General features: G+C 37.7%; 1 protein-coding gene across 2 annotated transcripts in view; it reads left to right on the top strand.

Moving 5' to 3' along the window:
- Positions 1-13,727, top strand: part of ARFGEF1 (ADP ribosylation factor guanine nucleotide exchange factor 1) — a 94,352-nt gene that overhangs the window by 25,880 nt on the left and 54,745 nt on the right. For both annotated transcript variants that reach the window (XM_063326998.1, XM_063327000.1), the window contains exons 2-4: positions 5,853-5,883; positions 10,009-10,165; positions 11,144-11,290. In XM_063326998.1, coding sequence (XP_063183068.1) covers positions 5,853-5,883; positions 10,009-10,165; positions 11,144-11,290 — 335 coding nt within the window. The remainder of the gene's footprint in view (positions 1-5,852; positions 5,884-10,008; positions 10,166-11,143; positions 11,291-13,727) is intronic.

Here is a 13,727-nt window from a genome sequence, read left to right as displayed (position 1 = left end):
GTGCTTCTCTGGCGGGCAGCGTCAGTTGTTTGGAATACCGTATTGTGGGAATGTAATATGCTCTTGTTTTAGAACACAATTCTGATGCAAGAATAGAAAAAATATCATGTGATATATGTATTAAATGCTTTTAAGTGTGTGGGGTTTTCCTAGCCTCATACTTTGTAATGAAATTGTGGAGTATTTTTCCATTTTATTGTAAATAGTCTACCCTTTTTCCAATAGCAAGTTCCACAAGAATTCTCCCTCTAATGTACAACTTGATATTGAGCTGATACCGTAGAACTTAGCTCTCTCTACCATTCCTGAAGGCAACCATTTAGTTATCCCTTACTTCGTGAGAATGTTATTGGTAACTCTGGCCAAAGTATAACTGTAGAATATTTACACTTTGCATGTTACTACAGCATATTTAGGTAGGCAGGAGGAAATATTAGCTGTAGATAACCTAGAGGAGAGGGTCTGTTTCAGATGTGTGGGGATGTTGGCATGGGAACCAAGGGAATAATCCAGACATAAACAAATTTGAAATGGGAACTGGGGACACCCTTGAGTGTAGTTAAGGTTTAAATCATCCTTTGAATTGGATTAGCGAGGCAAACAAGCGAATCAGTTCTAAGTTGGAGTCTGATGAGCGTTATAGACCAGTTAAGACAGTATTGTCCACAGCACCTGCTTGGCCCATTGTGACCCCGCTGATTAGGTGTTACTGTCCTTACAGAGAGACTGGTTAATTTTATAGTTGCAAATGAGATTAGCTGGTTATAAGGTGTTAAAGGGAGAAAAAGAAAACTAGAAACTCGTTTGGTTTTTTTCATCATAGAAACTATGAGCAGAAGAGGATAGGGAAAAGTGTTGAAATGACATGCTGAAATAATGAATTGAAGTTGGAGAGGTGAGAATGGAATTACGGATACCTGTTGTGGTGGTTTACCTCCAGCTAGCAGCTAAGCCCCATGCAGCCACTCAGTGGCTGGTATTGGGGAAAGAATTGAAAGGGTAAAAGTGCAAAAACTTTGGGTTGAGATAAATACAGTCTAAAAAGAAAAAAAAAAGAAGGGAGAAGGGGGGCAAGAATAAAGAAAAACAAAACTGGGAAACAGAAATGATGCAAAAAAAGCAGACAACCAATGTCCAGCCAGTCCCCAGGCAAAGTCAGGTAAACTCCCCTCTTCCCCTGTGCCACGCTCCCCACCCCGCCCTGGTTTTTATTGCTGAGCATGACACCGTACGGTACGGCATGTACCTTTGGTCAGTTGGGGTCAGCTGTCCCGGCTGTGTTGCCGCCTAACTTCTTGTGCACCCCCAGCCTGCTCGCTGGTGGGATGGTGTGAGAAGCAGAAAAGACGCTGCGTGAGCACTGCTCAGCAATAACTAAAATATCTCTGTGTTATCCACACTGTTTTCATCCCCAGTCTAAAACACAGTGCTATACAAGCTACTATGAAGAAGATTAACTCTCTCCCAGACGAAACCAGTATACCTGTGTAACAAAGGTCTTAGACCTTTTCAGGCAACTTCTTTGGAACGATGATAGTCTGTACAAGTGTAGGTGAAATAGCGAATTATGTTGAAACTAACATACGTTGCTCATTTTACCTGCTTTGTGGAACAGTTGATGCATACCATTGTAAAATTGCAAAATAATGCGTCTCTTTGATCAGCTCTATCTTCTGTGTGCAAAAGCCACATATATTTCCATTAATTCTGTAGTAGAGCTCTATAAAGAGATCTTCGTATGGAGCTGTGTACAAAAGTAAGAGTTCAGAGGGGATTTATTTTGTTATTTCTGCTGCACTTTATTTAAGAGTACTAAATATACCCTAGTTAATTCCAGTTTAGGACACATCATCCTTTCAGTACCATAGAATTATCTGAGCTATCTTCCACAGTAATTCTGTGTTTACATCACAGATAATGCTGAGAGAGACTATGGAAGCTGTACTCCTTTTTTCCAGTCTTCCCGCCCTTTCCAGTGTCTTTCATCTTCTCTTGCTCTTCCTTGAACGGTGATGCTGAGATGATAAGCTTTTCCAGTTCTTGAATCCTCTCCTTTGTGGTCTTGTGTGTGTGTTTTGGAGAGGCGGAGAGAAAAATAAGGAAGCAGCCTATGTTTTCAAGCCTGTTTTCGTCTGCTTTTCATCTCCTAATCTTCTGTTTTGCACGGATTCCTTTTTCCCATTTAAAATAATGTATCAGGTAGTGTTTTGGTTCATCTGTCTTTAACAGATTATTTATCTATCATGAGAATTGTTAGTTACCTTTATTATAATCTGTTTTTCTGCTGATAATGCTGCTTGCGTTTTGTATCCTTCCTACTGGATGTGGTTGTTACATGACCATGAAATTCCCCTGTGATTAAGTTGTGTTTTGGAGTGGAGAGCAGCGGGAGCGATTAGACAGTGAAGGAAATCAGGTTTTCTCTGTTCTCAAAGCTAAAAGTAAAGCTTAAGTCTGCTGTCTACCTCATTCATAGTAACGGTATCATATCGTGTGCTTATCTGTCATTTAAAATATTTTAGTCTTTAAATAATTTATATTGGCTGCTGTAAGAACCTTTCTTTTTATTTAACAAAGGTTATAAAATCGGTAGGTTCACATTAATAGTCTGATGCAGTGCTGCTTGAAATGGGTAGTAACATTTAATTAGATTGACACTTGCATAAGCTCTTCCCTCGTAACTGTAGTATCCTTCATTCACTTACAAAAATTTCCTTTTTCTGATGTGAATTGTTGTGACCTATTCTGAAGACAATCTCTTGTTGTATTTTAGGAAAGAATAGTGGTAATTTCTTAGAATTACAGCAGTGCAATGAGGGTTCTAAGCAACTCTGGATGTTGTTTTATTATTTTGGTAATCTTTGCGAGTACTGTTACAGTTTACAAAGGAGAGAATAAATTCAGAGATAATCTGATGTAGCATCAAGATGACAGCTAGCTGGATTTGTTATGTTATTTTAGTTCAGGAATAAAACGAGTGAGTGCAAAGCGGAACCACTCTTTCTGATGTTTCTTTTCCTGAATGTTATTTTACGTTTGTCTGTTTGCCAGGGACTGTCTTTGTTCATTTAGTGCTTTCAGCTCAAGAAATTTCCTTACGCATATAGTTTAACCACTGGTTTGGAACCTGTAAATTTGACCGGGGTGTCTGAACACTCACCTGCTGTCACATCCACTTTAAGGAGCGCTGGTAGAGTATATGTGTTTGGGGCATGTGCTGTCTTTTACTGGAAAAATACTGTTGTTCATGGAGAGAGGGAGAGGGGTGGGGAGCTGAGAACTGCTTGCTTGTACTTCCTTAAGCAATTTTCACACTTACTCAGTACTCACAACTGTTTCTATTCTAAACAATGAACAAGTTCCACTATAATTTGCACTTTCTCTAGGGGGGGAGTAGTTAGCCTCAGGGGGTTAGTGTTCCAGTGGCATGGTGCAGGCTGAGAAGGGCAACCAGAATTGGACATGAAGTGGAGCTTCACATTCATGTTGCTTTATTTATAGCAATAGTCTGAAATAATTCTTTTTCTAGGTTTGTTTGTTGGGTTGTTGTTTCCCCCCCCCCCCCCAGTCAAAGTGTAGAATAACTTGTAAATGCACAAATCTTGGTGTTGTCTATAGAGTAGTTGACTCCTGTACCTAAGTGATCTTAAGTAAAACTGTTAAATAAACTATTGTGGTTTTTTCAGGTTATTAAAATCTGATGAAATTGTAAATTGAAATCTGCGTTTTAACAAGTTTATGTTGATTATTGTATCTTGAATTGAAAGAACATCCTTCTTCATATTAAATATCATAAAATGAGTTGTAATCTTGAATTATAATTTAAATATAAAACAGAAATGTTCATTAGCAAGATTTAAGTTCAAATTTTATAACTATAAGTGGTTTCTACATGTGTGTTAATCATTTTAAACAACTTAATGTATGAAAAAGAAGGATTTAAAGGAGTTGTAGTCACTGAAACAAATTTGAGTTCAGTAAGACATGATTTCTGCTTCCGTGTTGGATGTCTGCCCCCCCCCCTTTTTAATCCCACTACTCTAGCACCTTGTGTCATTTTATGGGAAAAATTTGTTAATATTTCATTGCCCTTATTAATGGGATTACTATGTGAGCAGAGCATTAGGATTCCCTTAGTTTCTGTAGTCTACTGTGTTTTATTCTGTGTTCAAAATAGTTGGGTATTGGGCAAGAATCTGCTCGGTTTTGTCGCTTTAGTTGGAAACTTTGAACTCAGAAGATGTTCTTCAGTTGTCTCTGTTGGTTGTTGGTGGTGTTTGTTGGACAGACTTTAGAGCATCTCAGGGAGGAGAGTTGCTGGGTGTGGATGCTAAGGTGGGAGGTTAAATAGTAAAAGGTATGAAGATGCTGGAAGGGAAGAAGAGTTTCTTCTCCCTTTCAGTCAGGACTTCAGGACTTGAAAACAGTCAGTTTTCAAGCAAAGCGAGTAAATGAATCAAGGGTCATAATTTGATAGGAAGGAACTGTAAGACTTATTCTTGTTGTTATTGTTACTTATTGAGGAATATTGAACATCTGGAATATGGAATTACTTTCATGTTTTGTCTAGTCCTGGGTAACACTGATTTGAACCACTTCTGGACTGTCTGGTTCTTGGATGAACCACCAACCTCTGGGTTTTACTGGGGGTAAACAGGAGCATCAGTCATATCAGAAATAAGACTTGATTTTAGGTTGACGTGCACTCCTAATGTTCACTTTTCTTGATGTCTACTAGTAAACATTTGATACTGGTGATTTGTGATAAAATATCAAACTTGGTAAGCTGTGTTATGTAATTGAGTCAATATGACTGTGAAATGGGAAATGAGGGATAGGACACAGACAAAGTGTGCTTTTGCTGCATGGGAGCTTAGTTAGAAATACTCTTTTTTTTGTCAGAATCAATTTGTGCCACTAGTTTAAAGTTTATACACAAAAATCAAAGTAATTGTTGTTTTTAATTGATCGTGGTTTTGCATGTTTGAGCAGGACTTGATCTTGGAATTTATTTCCCAAGGTGATGTCTTAAAACATATATATATATTTTCATACTTATCCTGTACATTTTATTTCAAGAATGTATTTCTGCAACATTGGAAATCTTAGTCTTTATGGAATTTAAGTGTGCTAAATAACTAGACAATACAGACCAAAGTACTCTTGGAATTGAAGGTGTTCCCTAAAATTAGTTTCAGTAATTTAAAATTACTTTTAAAATGTATTGTGAAAAATTACTTAGAATATCTTGCCACAGCATCAAACTATTAGTCCTTCTGTTTTAATATATTTTGAAATAGTATGAAATAGAGGTGCTACAGACTGGTTTTTTCCTTCCTCTCTAGTCATTACTGTGGTGTCTAGTACTGTTTAAAACAAAAGATAATTATTAGTCACCAAGGTTTCATGTAAGAATCAGCATAGTGGTTTCCTTATTTTTCTGTATAATCCACGTTTAACAAGCAGTATATCCTTTATTGATTAAGAGTTTTAATACTATTTGTGTTTTCCTCATTTTTTCTATATACATGAGCTGTGAAAAGAGCTTGCTAATGTCTTGGCAGAAACATTCTAGGGATGTGGTGTTTACCTGGCATGATTGGATATAAATTTAAGTATTAAGTTTTGAATATAGATTTGTAAAGTAATTTTGATACAGTTTGCAGCCAGTACAGGTAAAGAGTAGAAGGTCTTATGAAACTGCTTATAAACATGTATTTTCTGTTTTAAGCTAATGCTGGTTTCAAATGTTTGCCTAAATAGTTTTGCTTTCCAGTTGTTTTCAGTTATTTAATTTTATATCTGCGGTTATGATACCATTTCCATAACTATGCCTTTGTTTCATTTTACAGAGGAAATAAAGGCTGAAACAGAAAAGCAAAGGTATGTGATAGTTCATTGTATTGAGTGATAGTGTGCTTTTAACTTCTTAAAATGTGTATTATACTTATTCTGCATTGGGAGTATGGGCTCTCTCTGAAAAGTATTTTCAATGTATTTCGCAAGGTTGGTGGTATCTGGAAACGTGCTAAAAGTGCTGCCTTCTATGACTAGCTGTTATGGTGCAAGGCATGGGGCTTGGGAGTAGAGGCAGAAGATAGCTTAGCGGGAGAAGGCAGTTTGGCTGGGGAGGGTAGGAATGGGGCTCAAGATTAAAAAAGGTCTTTGTGGATGGCACAGAAAGAAGGTATTGGTGGAGGGACCCGAGCTTAAAAGACTGTTGAAGTGGGTTCAGGGATTTATTTGCCTGTGACGCAAATGAAAGACTTGAACCAAGGGGAGGAGGTTGGGGTGAGAGAGTGGGAATGGGTAGAGAAAACTAGTGTAATTTGAAAAGATAGTGTCTGGAAAGTACCTTGTTAGGGAATAGGTGTAGATATCTGGAGGCAAGTGCTCTACAAGTGAAGGTAGAAGCCAAAACTGACATTCAGCACTCTTTTGCTATCAACAAGTAAATTTTTAGGTATTGGTAAACTGGAATCCATTATTAGTATATAATTACATGTTCCACGGGATCTTCTTCCTCATTTAGTGTACGTTGCTAACCATGAGTCAGGGCTGTGTGGTAAAGACTGTTTATCCCACTTGGTGAAAGAATCGGATCGGTGGGTGAAACTGATGATGAAAGTGTTCTTATGGCTTAAACAGCTGAGTGCTGCTTGGGGACCTGCGTTCTGCCCTGTAACTGAATTTCTGTTACAGAATGATTTAGGCAAATCATTTAAACCACAGCTGTCAAAATTGGATGCTAATGACTTCTGCTTCATCTCCTGGGTATTTGAGCTGAAATCTACAGGTTTAGGTTTGGAAAAGGTACGCGCTTCTAGCTGGAAAGGAAGCCAGAAGATGGCTTTGTTTCAGAAGATGTAAAGGACAATATAATGTCAACTGTGCTGAAAAATTTAGTCTCACAGTTTATCAAATTGGGCACATAAAAAATTAGTAAATGCGTCTGACTGAGTTACTCTGCTTCAGTTTCCACCAGCAAAATAAAGTCAGTATCATCATCTCATAGTAAGGTTGTAAAAATACATTTCATATTTGTGTAGTGTTCAGAAAATGCTGTACCAAGCACCACAAGACAGTCTCAGACAGAAAGTAATAGTGTGGTTTTATAACAGGTTTTACTTAGAGCAGTGTAAATAAAGCAGAAGTCCACATTGTGAAGCACCATAAGGAAAAAATGCTTAACATTAGATATTCAGTGAGGGATATTTGTTCTGGGCACTGAATAAGGGAAAGGAATACCTGATCCTGTAGTTAAATACCATGCTAAAACTAACGAGTGTGCTGAATTAGAATGATTTGTACAAGCATGGCTCAGACATTGCTGAACTTCATATGCTTAAATTCTGTCCTGTTAATATTCTGATATTTTGGGGGGTATAATGTGTATGTCTTACCTGCCTATGTGCATTCTCTAAATAGATTTTGTTTTCTTCACTGCTGTCTTTATTTTGACAGTAGCCTTTTGCTGGTGTGAAGGCATTGCTGGACTTGGAAACTGTGAATGGATTTGCCCTATTCTTACTGTAGAGTCAAATTTTTTAGACGTAGTAGAAAATACTGTTTTTTCTAGGCCTTAGAATAGAGAAACCTCTTAGTTTATCCAGTTATTTTCAGCTTCTAACTTCTGTAATTGAGATTTTAATATGCTGAAAAGGGACTTCCAATAATAATTATTCTTTAAATTTTTCTAGTCCCTGTTCAAGGAAACTGATCTCACGGTTAAGCTGGAATGCATCGAAAAATAGATCACTTCCACCTCCCAGAAATTTTGCATGGAAAACTACTTCTTTTGTTTCATTGTTTGGTTGCTCAACGGAACTGGTGTTTGCCGGTGGGGCAGAGGGGAATGGAATAGAAAAGGACAGGCTGATTTATGTAACCGTTACACAGCAAATGCTGCCAAAATAATTTTAAGAATTCATTGTTTGATACATACGTCTGTTTCTATGGCTGATGCATAAATAACAGCATAATTCATAATTTTTGTGATTGATAGATCCCTTGGTAGAAGGAAGTTTTGTTAGGGACAGTTTCTGATTTCACAGTCTGCTGGAAAACAAAAACCAGCTGAATTAATTTCTTTGCTGACATTAAGAAGAAAAGACCTTTTGGGTTTCTCTTTCCCCTCTCCCTGCTATCCTCTTCCCTTTCATCATCACCAAGGTGATGAGCTTATTGAGTTATCTTTCCAGAAACAAGTGGAGCATCATCTTCCGTATTTATTGTTTTGGGCATTTTTCAATAGCTTTCAATTAAGAGAAGCTTCATGCTTCTGCAGTTGCCTCTGTGGCATGGGTTCTTCATTTTTGTAATTTTAACGTGGCCTGCTTGTTTCTGAAAAATTCTGGTTTTATTTCCAGAGCACTCTTTTAACCTAATTTTAATGGTTTCAATAGACATAATCACTAGATGAAGAACAGTCTTGTCATAAGACATGAGTCAAGAGATACCGCCCTTCCATTCCTCAGAGAAAGCTTTTATAGAAATTTCAGAGAGGTTTAAGAACATAGAAGAATCATGTACTCCTCTGCAACTTATCTGATTTGGGGTTTGTCCAAAAGAGCTCTGTTTCCAGCAAAACAATATTGGGCAATAAAGTTATGCATCCAACAGAAAAACAAACCTTTGCTCTTCTTCAGAAAAAAATAAAATAAATTATAAGGATAAATCCTTAAACCTTCAAAAGAAAAATTATTTAGTAGAAAGTAGAGTCTTAACACTAATTAACCACCACTAAGACTTAGAATTTAGGTGCCCTTTTAAAGCAGCCTAAACAAGGAAGGCTGTTTGAATGTGGTACAAAACATCTTCTCAAGGACAATCCACCTTGCTCCTTGAAAAGCTGAACTTGATAATTTATCATATTGGTCAGCTTAAGGCTCTCTCCATGATCCTTGGCACTGCATTCATTCTTTGGATTTATAGTAGACTCTTAGCAATTAATTCTTCTTTTTAAGCAACATGAAAAACCTGTATTTTCTCCCATCTGCATTCCTTGAAGCATCTGATTTAATTTGCAACAAATGCATAGGGCCTGGATTTGAAATAAGTTGTTCTGTAAAGATTTATTTTAATTACTGCAATAAATTTGTATTATTTCACTACAGAATACAAAATCATACTCTTTTTTTTTTTTATGCCCTTTATACCACTGTGTAAATCAGTGTAGTTTACCTTTTATGTAAAGAATGCTTTATATAAAGGTCATGAGGTATTCTCTGAAATGAAAAATCCGAACATCTTGCTTTGAGTCATAGGCAAACTGCATTGATGCACACAAATTACTAAAAAATTACCCATTCTTTATTGTCCTGTGTAGCTAAGTATTAATGAGTGTACCTCTTCTAAAGGTGTTTTAAGCAGTAAGAATTCACCGGCTAATAATTTTCTCAAATTTTGTACAGTTAGTCATTTTGGATACATTGCCCAAGTGAGTTACATTGGTAACCACGGAACTCTTAAATTGTGTGGTGTCATCTGAAGCACAGATAGATAGAGCAAAGTTTGGGGGTTTTTTTTGTGTTGGGTTTTTTTTGTTTGTGTGTTTTTTCCCTGAGTAGGTCCAGGATTGAAGTTCAGATAGGATTTAATCTCCAAAATTGAAGTATTTTCTCTAAAGTACTGAACCAAATTCGTATCGTAATACAGGGGTTGAGCTGTTCTTAGATGTCAGGGTCATGAAAATTTTTAGCAAGTTGTATTTTTGTCTTTTCCTATTTTCAGAGGAAACAAGTCTTCATGCCTTCAAACCGGCAGGGGCCACCGAATATCTACTTAGTGTGCAAATGGGTCAATTTGCCTCATCCATAAAGGAGACAGATGAAGTATAAAAGCTGTTAAGAATATTTATACCACCATATTACTGTTGTGTTAACTTCATACAAGTTACTCTTTCTTAATGTTAATTTTCTGGATGTTTTATTTCATTCATGAACATTGTGGTGGTGATAACTAGCTGTGTGATCCCTTACAGCACTCTAATACAATCATTCTGTTTAGTCCCCCTCATGGAGAAGCAAAGCCTGGTTCAAGCACTCTTCCACCTGTGAAATCAAAGACAAGCTTCATTGAAGCAGACAAATACTTCCTACCGTTTGAATTGGCGTGCCAGTCAAAGTGCCCCAGGATTGTCAGTACATCTCTAGATTGTTTACAGGTCTGTATGAAGATGAGCTTTAACCGTCAATTCTGTCTTTAACTATCACATTCTGTTGGTTTGGAGGGGAAGTACAGTTGTATGTAAGAAATAATGTCATTGTTTTGCTGTTACTGCATATGTATTGCCACAGTTACATATTTGGGTCAGTTTTATTATGTTAGTGTACAACTACCTATTTTCATGTGTATATCTATGTGTTGAACTAACACAGCAGGTGTAGCATTACCAAATTCTTTTTATGCTATTTATAATTGCAGTAAAACATTTTCAATTTGAGATGCCTAGTCTCTCAAAACTTGTAGGCTCCTGTAATGTTTTCAAAACAAATTCTACAGCATGGAATTTAGCCATTTGCTTCTACTGAACAGTGAACTCAATTAATACATTTACATTCACAGGCACGTGCATGCCTGACATGCTGTTGCACTATGATGCCTTGCTACTCCATGTATTTTTTAAGTAGGTGGGCCATGGAGATTTACGAATACTCTCATGCCTGAAGTGTTTGAAAGAGGATTTTGTTAATTTTGTAATAAATTCTATTTCAAAGTATTGAAGACCGAGAGAGAGAGGGATAATAGAACACTTAAAATCGGAAAACTAGCAAGCAGGTTAAATAGAAAGCATTCGCAGCTGTTTTGTCTGGTGTTAAAAGCATTCGTGTGCTGACTACATATGAAGAATTGTGTGATGTGAGTTTTTAGAGTCCTGTTTGTTGTAAAACATCAAGTGATGAACAAAAGCTTTAATGTTAAGCTTGCTGACAACTTTGTATTGCAGTTGCTGAGTGAAAACTGAATAAATCTTGAGGACATTTAAAAAAAACCCTTCATGTCCTATGAGACTTGGGGTAAAATGTACTGGTTTAATTGTTCTGTGCAAGTTAGAGCTATCAAGTGAATTTAATTATTATAACAAAAGTCTGACTTATTTTTTAAGCTTTTTAATGTGGTTTTTTTTTTTTCTCCTCTCCAGAAACTTATAGCATATGGGCACTTGACAGGGAATGCTCCAGACAGTACAGCTCCAGGCAAAAAATTAATTGATAGAATTATCGAGACAATATGTGGCTGTTTTCAAGGCCCTCAAACAGATGAAGGGGTTCAGCTACAAATAATAAAGGTAATGTGATTAATACTTCCAGTATTTATGGTGGTGACAGCAGGAAGAGGTTCATGGCCTCAGAGTTCAAAAGCAGAAGTGTTTAATTTGTAGATGTACTGGTAATTTTAAAATATTTTCTTGATCCTGTTTGTTTGAGATGGAAGCTCCCTGCCTTATGCTCCTTCCCCTACTGTCTCCCATTGCATCTTGAGTGAATTCATGGTTGTGACCTGAAGTCCTGTGCACAGACCACTGGGTGAAATTTCATTCACAGCAGACCTGTGGAGCTCTCTAATTGTGAGAAACTATTATCAAATATTCCTGCACTCCCAGTGGGGAAGGTGGTAATTAAGCAGCAGATTTTTAAAAACATTTTGGAATTATTTTATGAAATGCAATTAGACCTGACAGTCAGGCGTTACCATGGTAGCTTTGTGCTGCTCTGTCATAGACTTTTGCTTGAAGGAGGTCTAGGGTTTCTTTCCATAGCTTATGTAAACATGTCATGAAGAGTTTGTACAAATAAGTGTTTCTGGGTAACTTCAGCATTTTTCTGATTGCACTCATTAGTTACGGGTATTTATTACGGGGAAATTATTATGCCACCTAAGAGAAGTTAGCCACCTAGTGGAAATACCATACCATACTCCTGTAAGACTAGTCTTTTAATGATTGTGATGATGAGCAATAGTGAAGAATACAATTATAGTTAGTTATGAGGAATGAAGTGTTTGTTACCTCCTATTCTTGTATATACATGTCATGAAGTGTTGACATTTCTTGCAGGTTGTGTTTATTTGTTTTACTGCAAAGAAGGTACTTTGTTCTACGCCTTTTCATAGCTCAAATCTTCCTTTTTCTTTACACTCCACTTCTCCAGCAGATAGTTGTTCAAATGTTGGTTTATGCTGCCGTTGTCTAGATTTGTTGTGTTGTTTTGCCCAAACATTTAAGACATTTTTCATGTTGCAAAGGGAAATTTTTGTTGATTTAGACTTTCAGTGGATGCAACAGTTGTATCTCCCTCTCACTGTAATACTTTCTCTCCGAATGCTTTCTTATTCTGATCCTCTCAGCCCTTGGTCAGGATGTTAACAAGTTAACCTCCTGCCTGAAAGGGGGTATCCGAGCTGAAATTCCTTCTGTCAGAGAAAACAGTTGAGAAAGTAAATTTTTCAACAATTGTAAAATGCGTTAAGTGTGTAAGTTCATTTAGTGCCTCCTTCTTTTGTCTGTTTAGACTTAGCTAATTGCCGTGTTATAATGCCTGGGAATGTGGAGAGTACTGTTTTGAATTTGACTCCGTGTTTGTCCAATACACTGGACACTACAAAAAGCATCAAAATTAGAAATCATCTTAGCAAAGACCAGAATTTTTGACTTCTTGTGCAGGAATAATGAAACTGCCAAATCTCTTAAGCTTCGTAACTTCAGTTCTGGGCTGAGTGTGGACCCTGCTTCTCCCGTATGATTTGAAGGATGGATCATGTGTCTTTTCAGGCTCTTCCGTGGTCCTGGTGATTAGTGCATTCTCTGAAAAATTTTAGTTCCATCAGGGGGATAGAGGGCAGGGGACCTGGGTCTCCTGCTTTCTGTGTTGGCACTCCCAGACTGTTGTTCAGAACATGAGCAGTGTTCCCGCGGGGCAGCTGCGTCACCACCACCACGGTAAAGTCTGAGAACCTTTGATCACTCAGATACTTTCCTCCCTGGAGGGTTATCTCAGTTCTCCACGCTGAATGGACAGCCCTCACGTAGCGTGCTGCCCCCAGCCTAAGGTCTGGGAGCTGGTGTTGGGTAAGAGTTCACACGCAGTGCTGTTTGCTAGTTAGTTACTAGTTGGCTTTCCGGTAGTGGAGTCATTTTAAGCAGGTTCCCAACAACCAGTGCTGCTTAGGCATTCTGAAAATAGCTTCCTGCTGACTGCCAAGGAACTAATCTTGCTGAGACTGAGGAGTGTGATTTGTCTCTTTTTAGGTATCTAAGCTTAGAGGTGTGTCTGGTGCTAATTCTAACAGGGTGGCCGATTTAACTTTTCTGCCCCTTTTTCTGCTTGCATGTTCTCATCTCTGTAATCCCCTTGTTCTTCATCTGGAGGCTCCGTGATGAACCAGATGGGGAAATTGCCCTTTTCCTTCCTTCCTTCCTTCCTTCCTTCCTTCCTCTTGTAGTTTAGTTTTATTCGGTATAATTTTGATGGGACGCCATGCAAATTTTTGTTCAGTTGTTACGGTGGGGATTGCTGGGGCAGAAAGTCAGTCAGTCATTATGCTACTGCTGCCATTAAAAATTGTTTATTCAAATTACTTTTGAAACAGTCTCTGTTGATTGAACCGTTTTGCCTTCAGGCTTGCTCTGCTAGGGCTACTGTGGCATTGTGGTCTGTGTGTGCAAACTTCCTGTTGACACCTGCATAGTTTTAGTTGAAGTTCTGTTTACATTTCTGTTTGGCCTT

Source organism: Chroicocephalus ridibundus, chromosome 2 (assembly GCF_963924245.1).
Source record: "Chroicocephalus ridibundus chromosome 2, bChrRid1.1, whole genome shotgun sequence".
NCBI classification, from domain to species: Eukaryota; Metazoa; Chordata; class Aves; order Charadriiformes; family Laridae; genus Chroicocephalus; species Chroicocephalus ridibundus.
The sequence above is the reverse complement of the archived record's forward strand: the minus strand, read 5'-3'. Positions and strand labels throughout refer to the sequence as shown.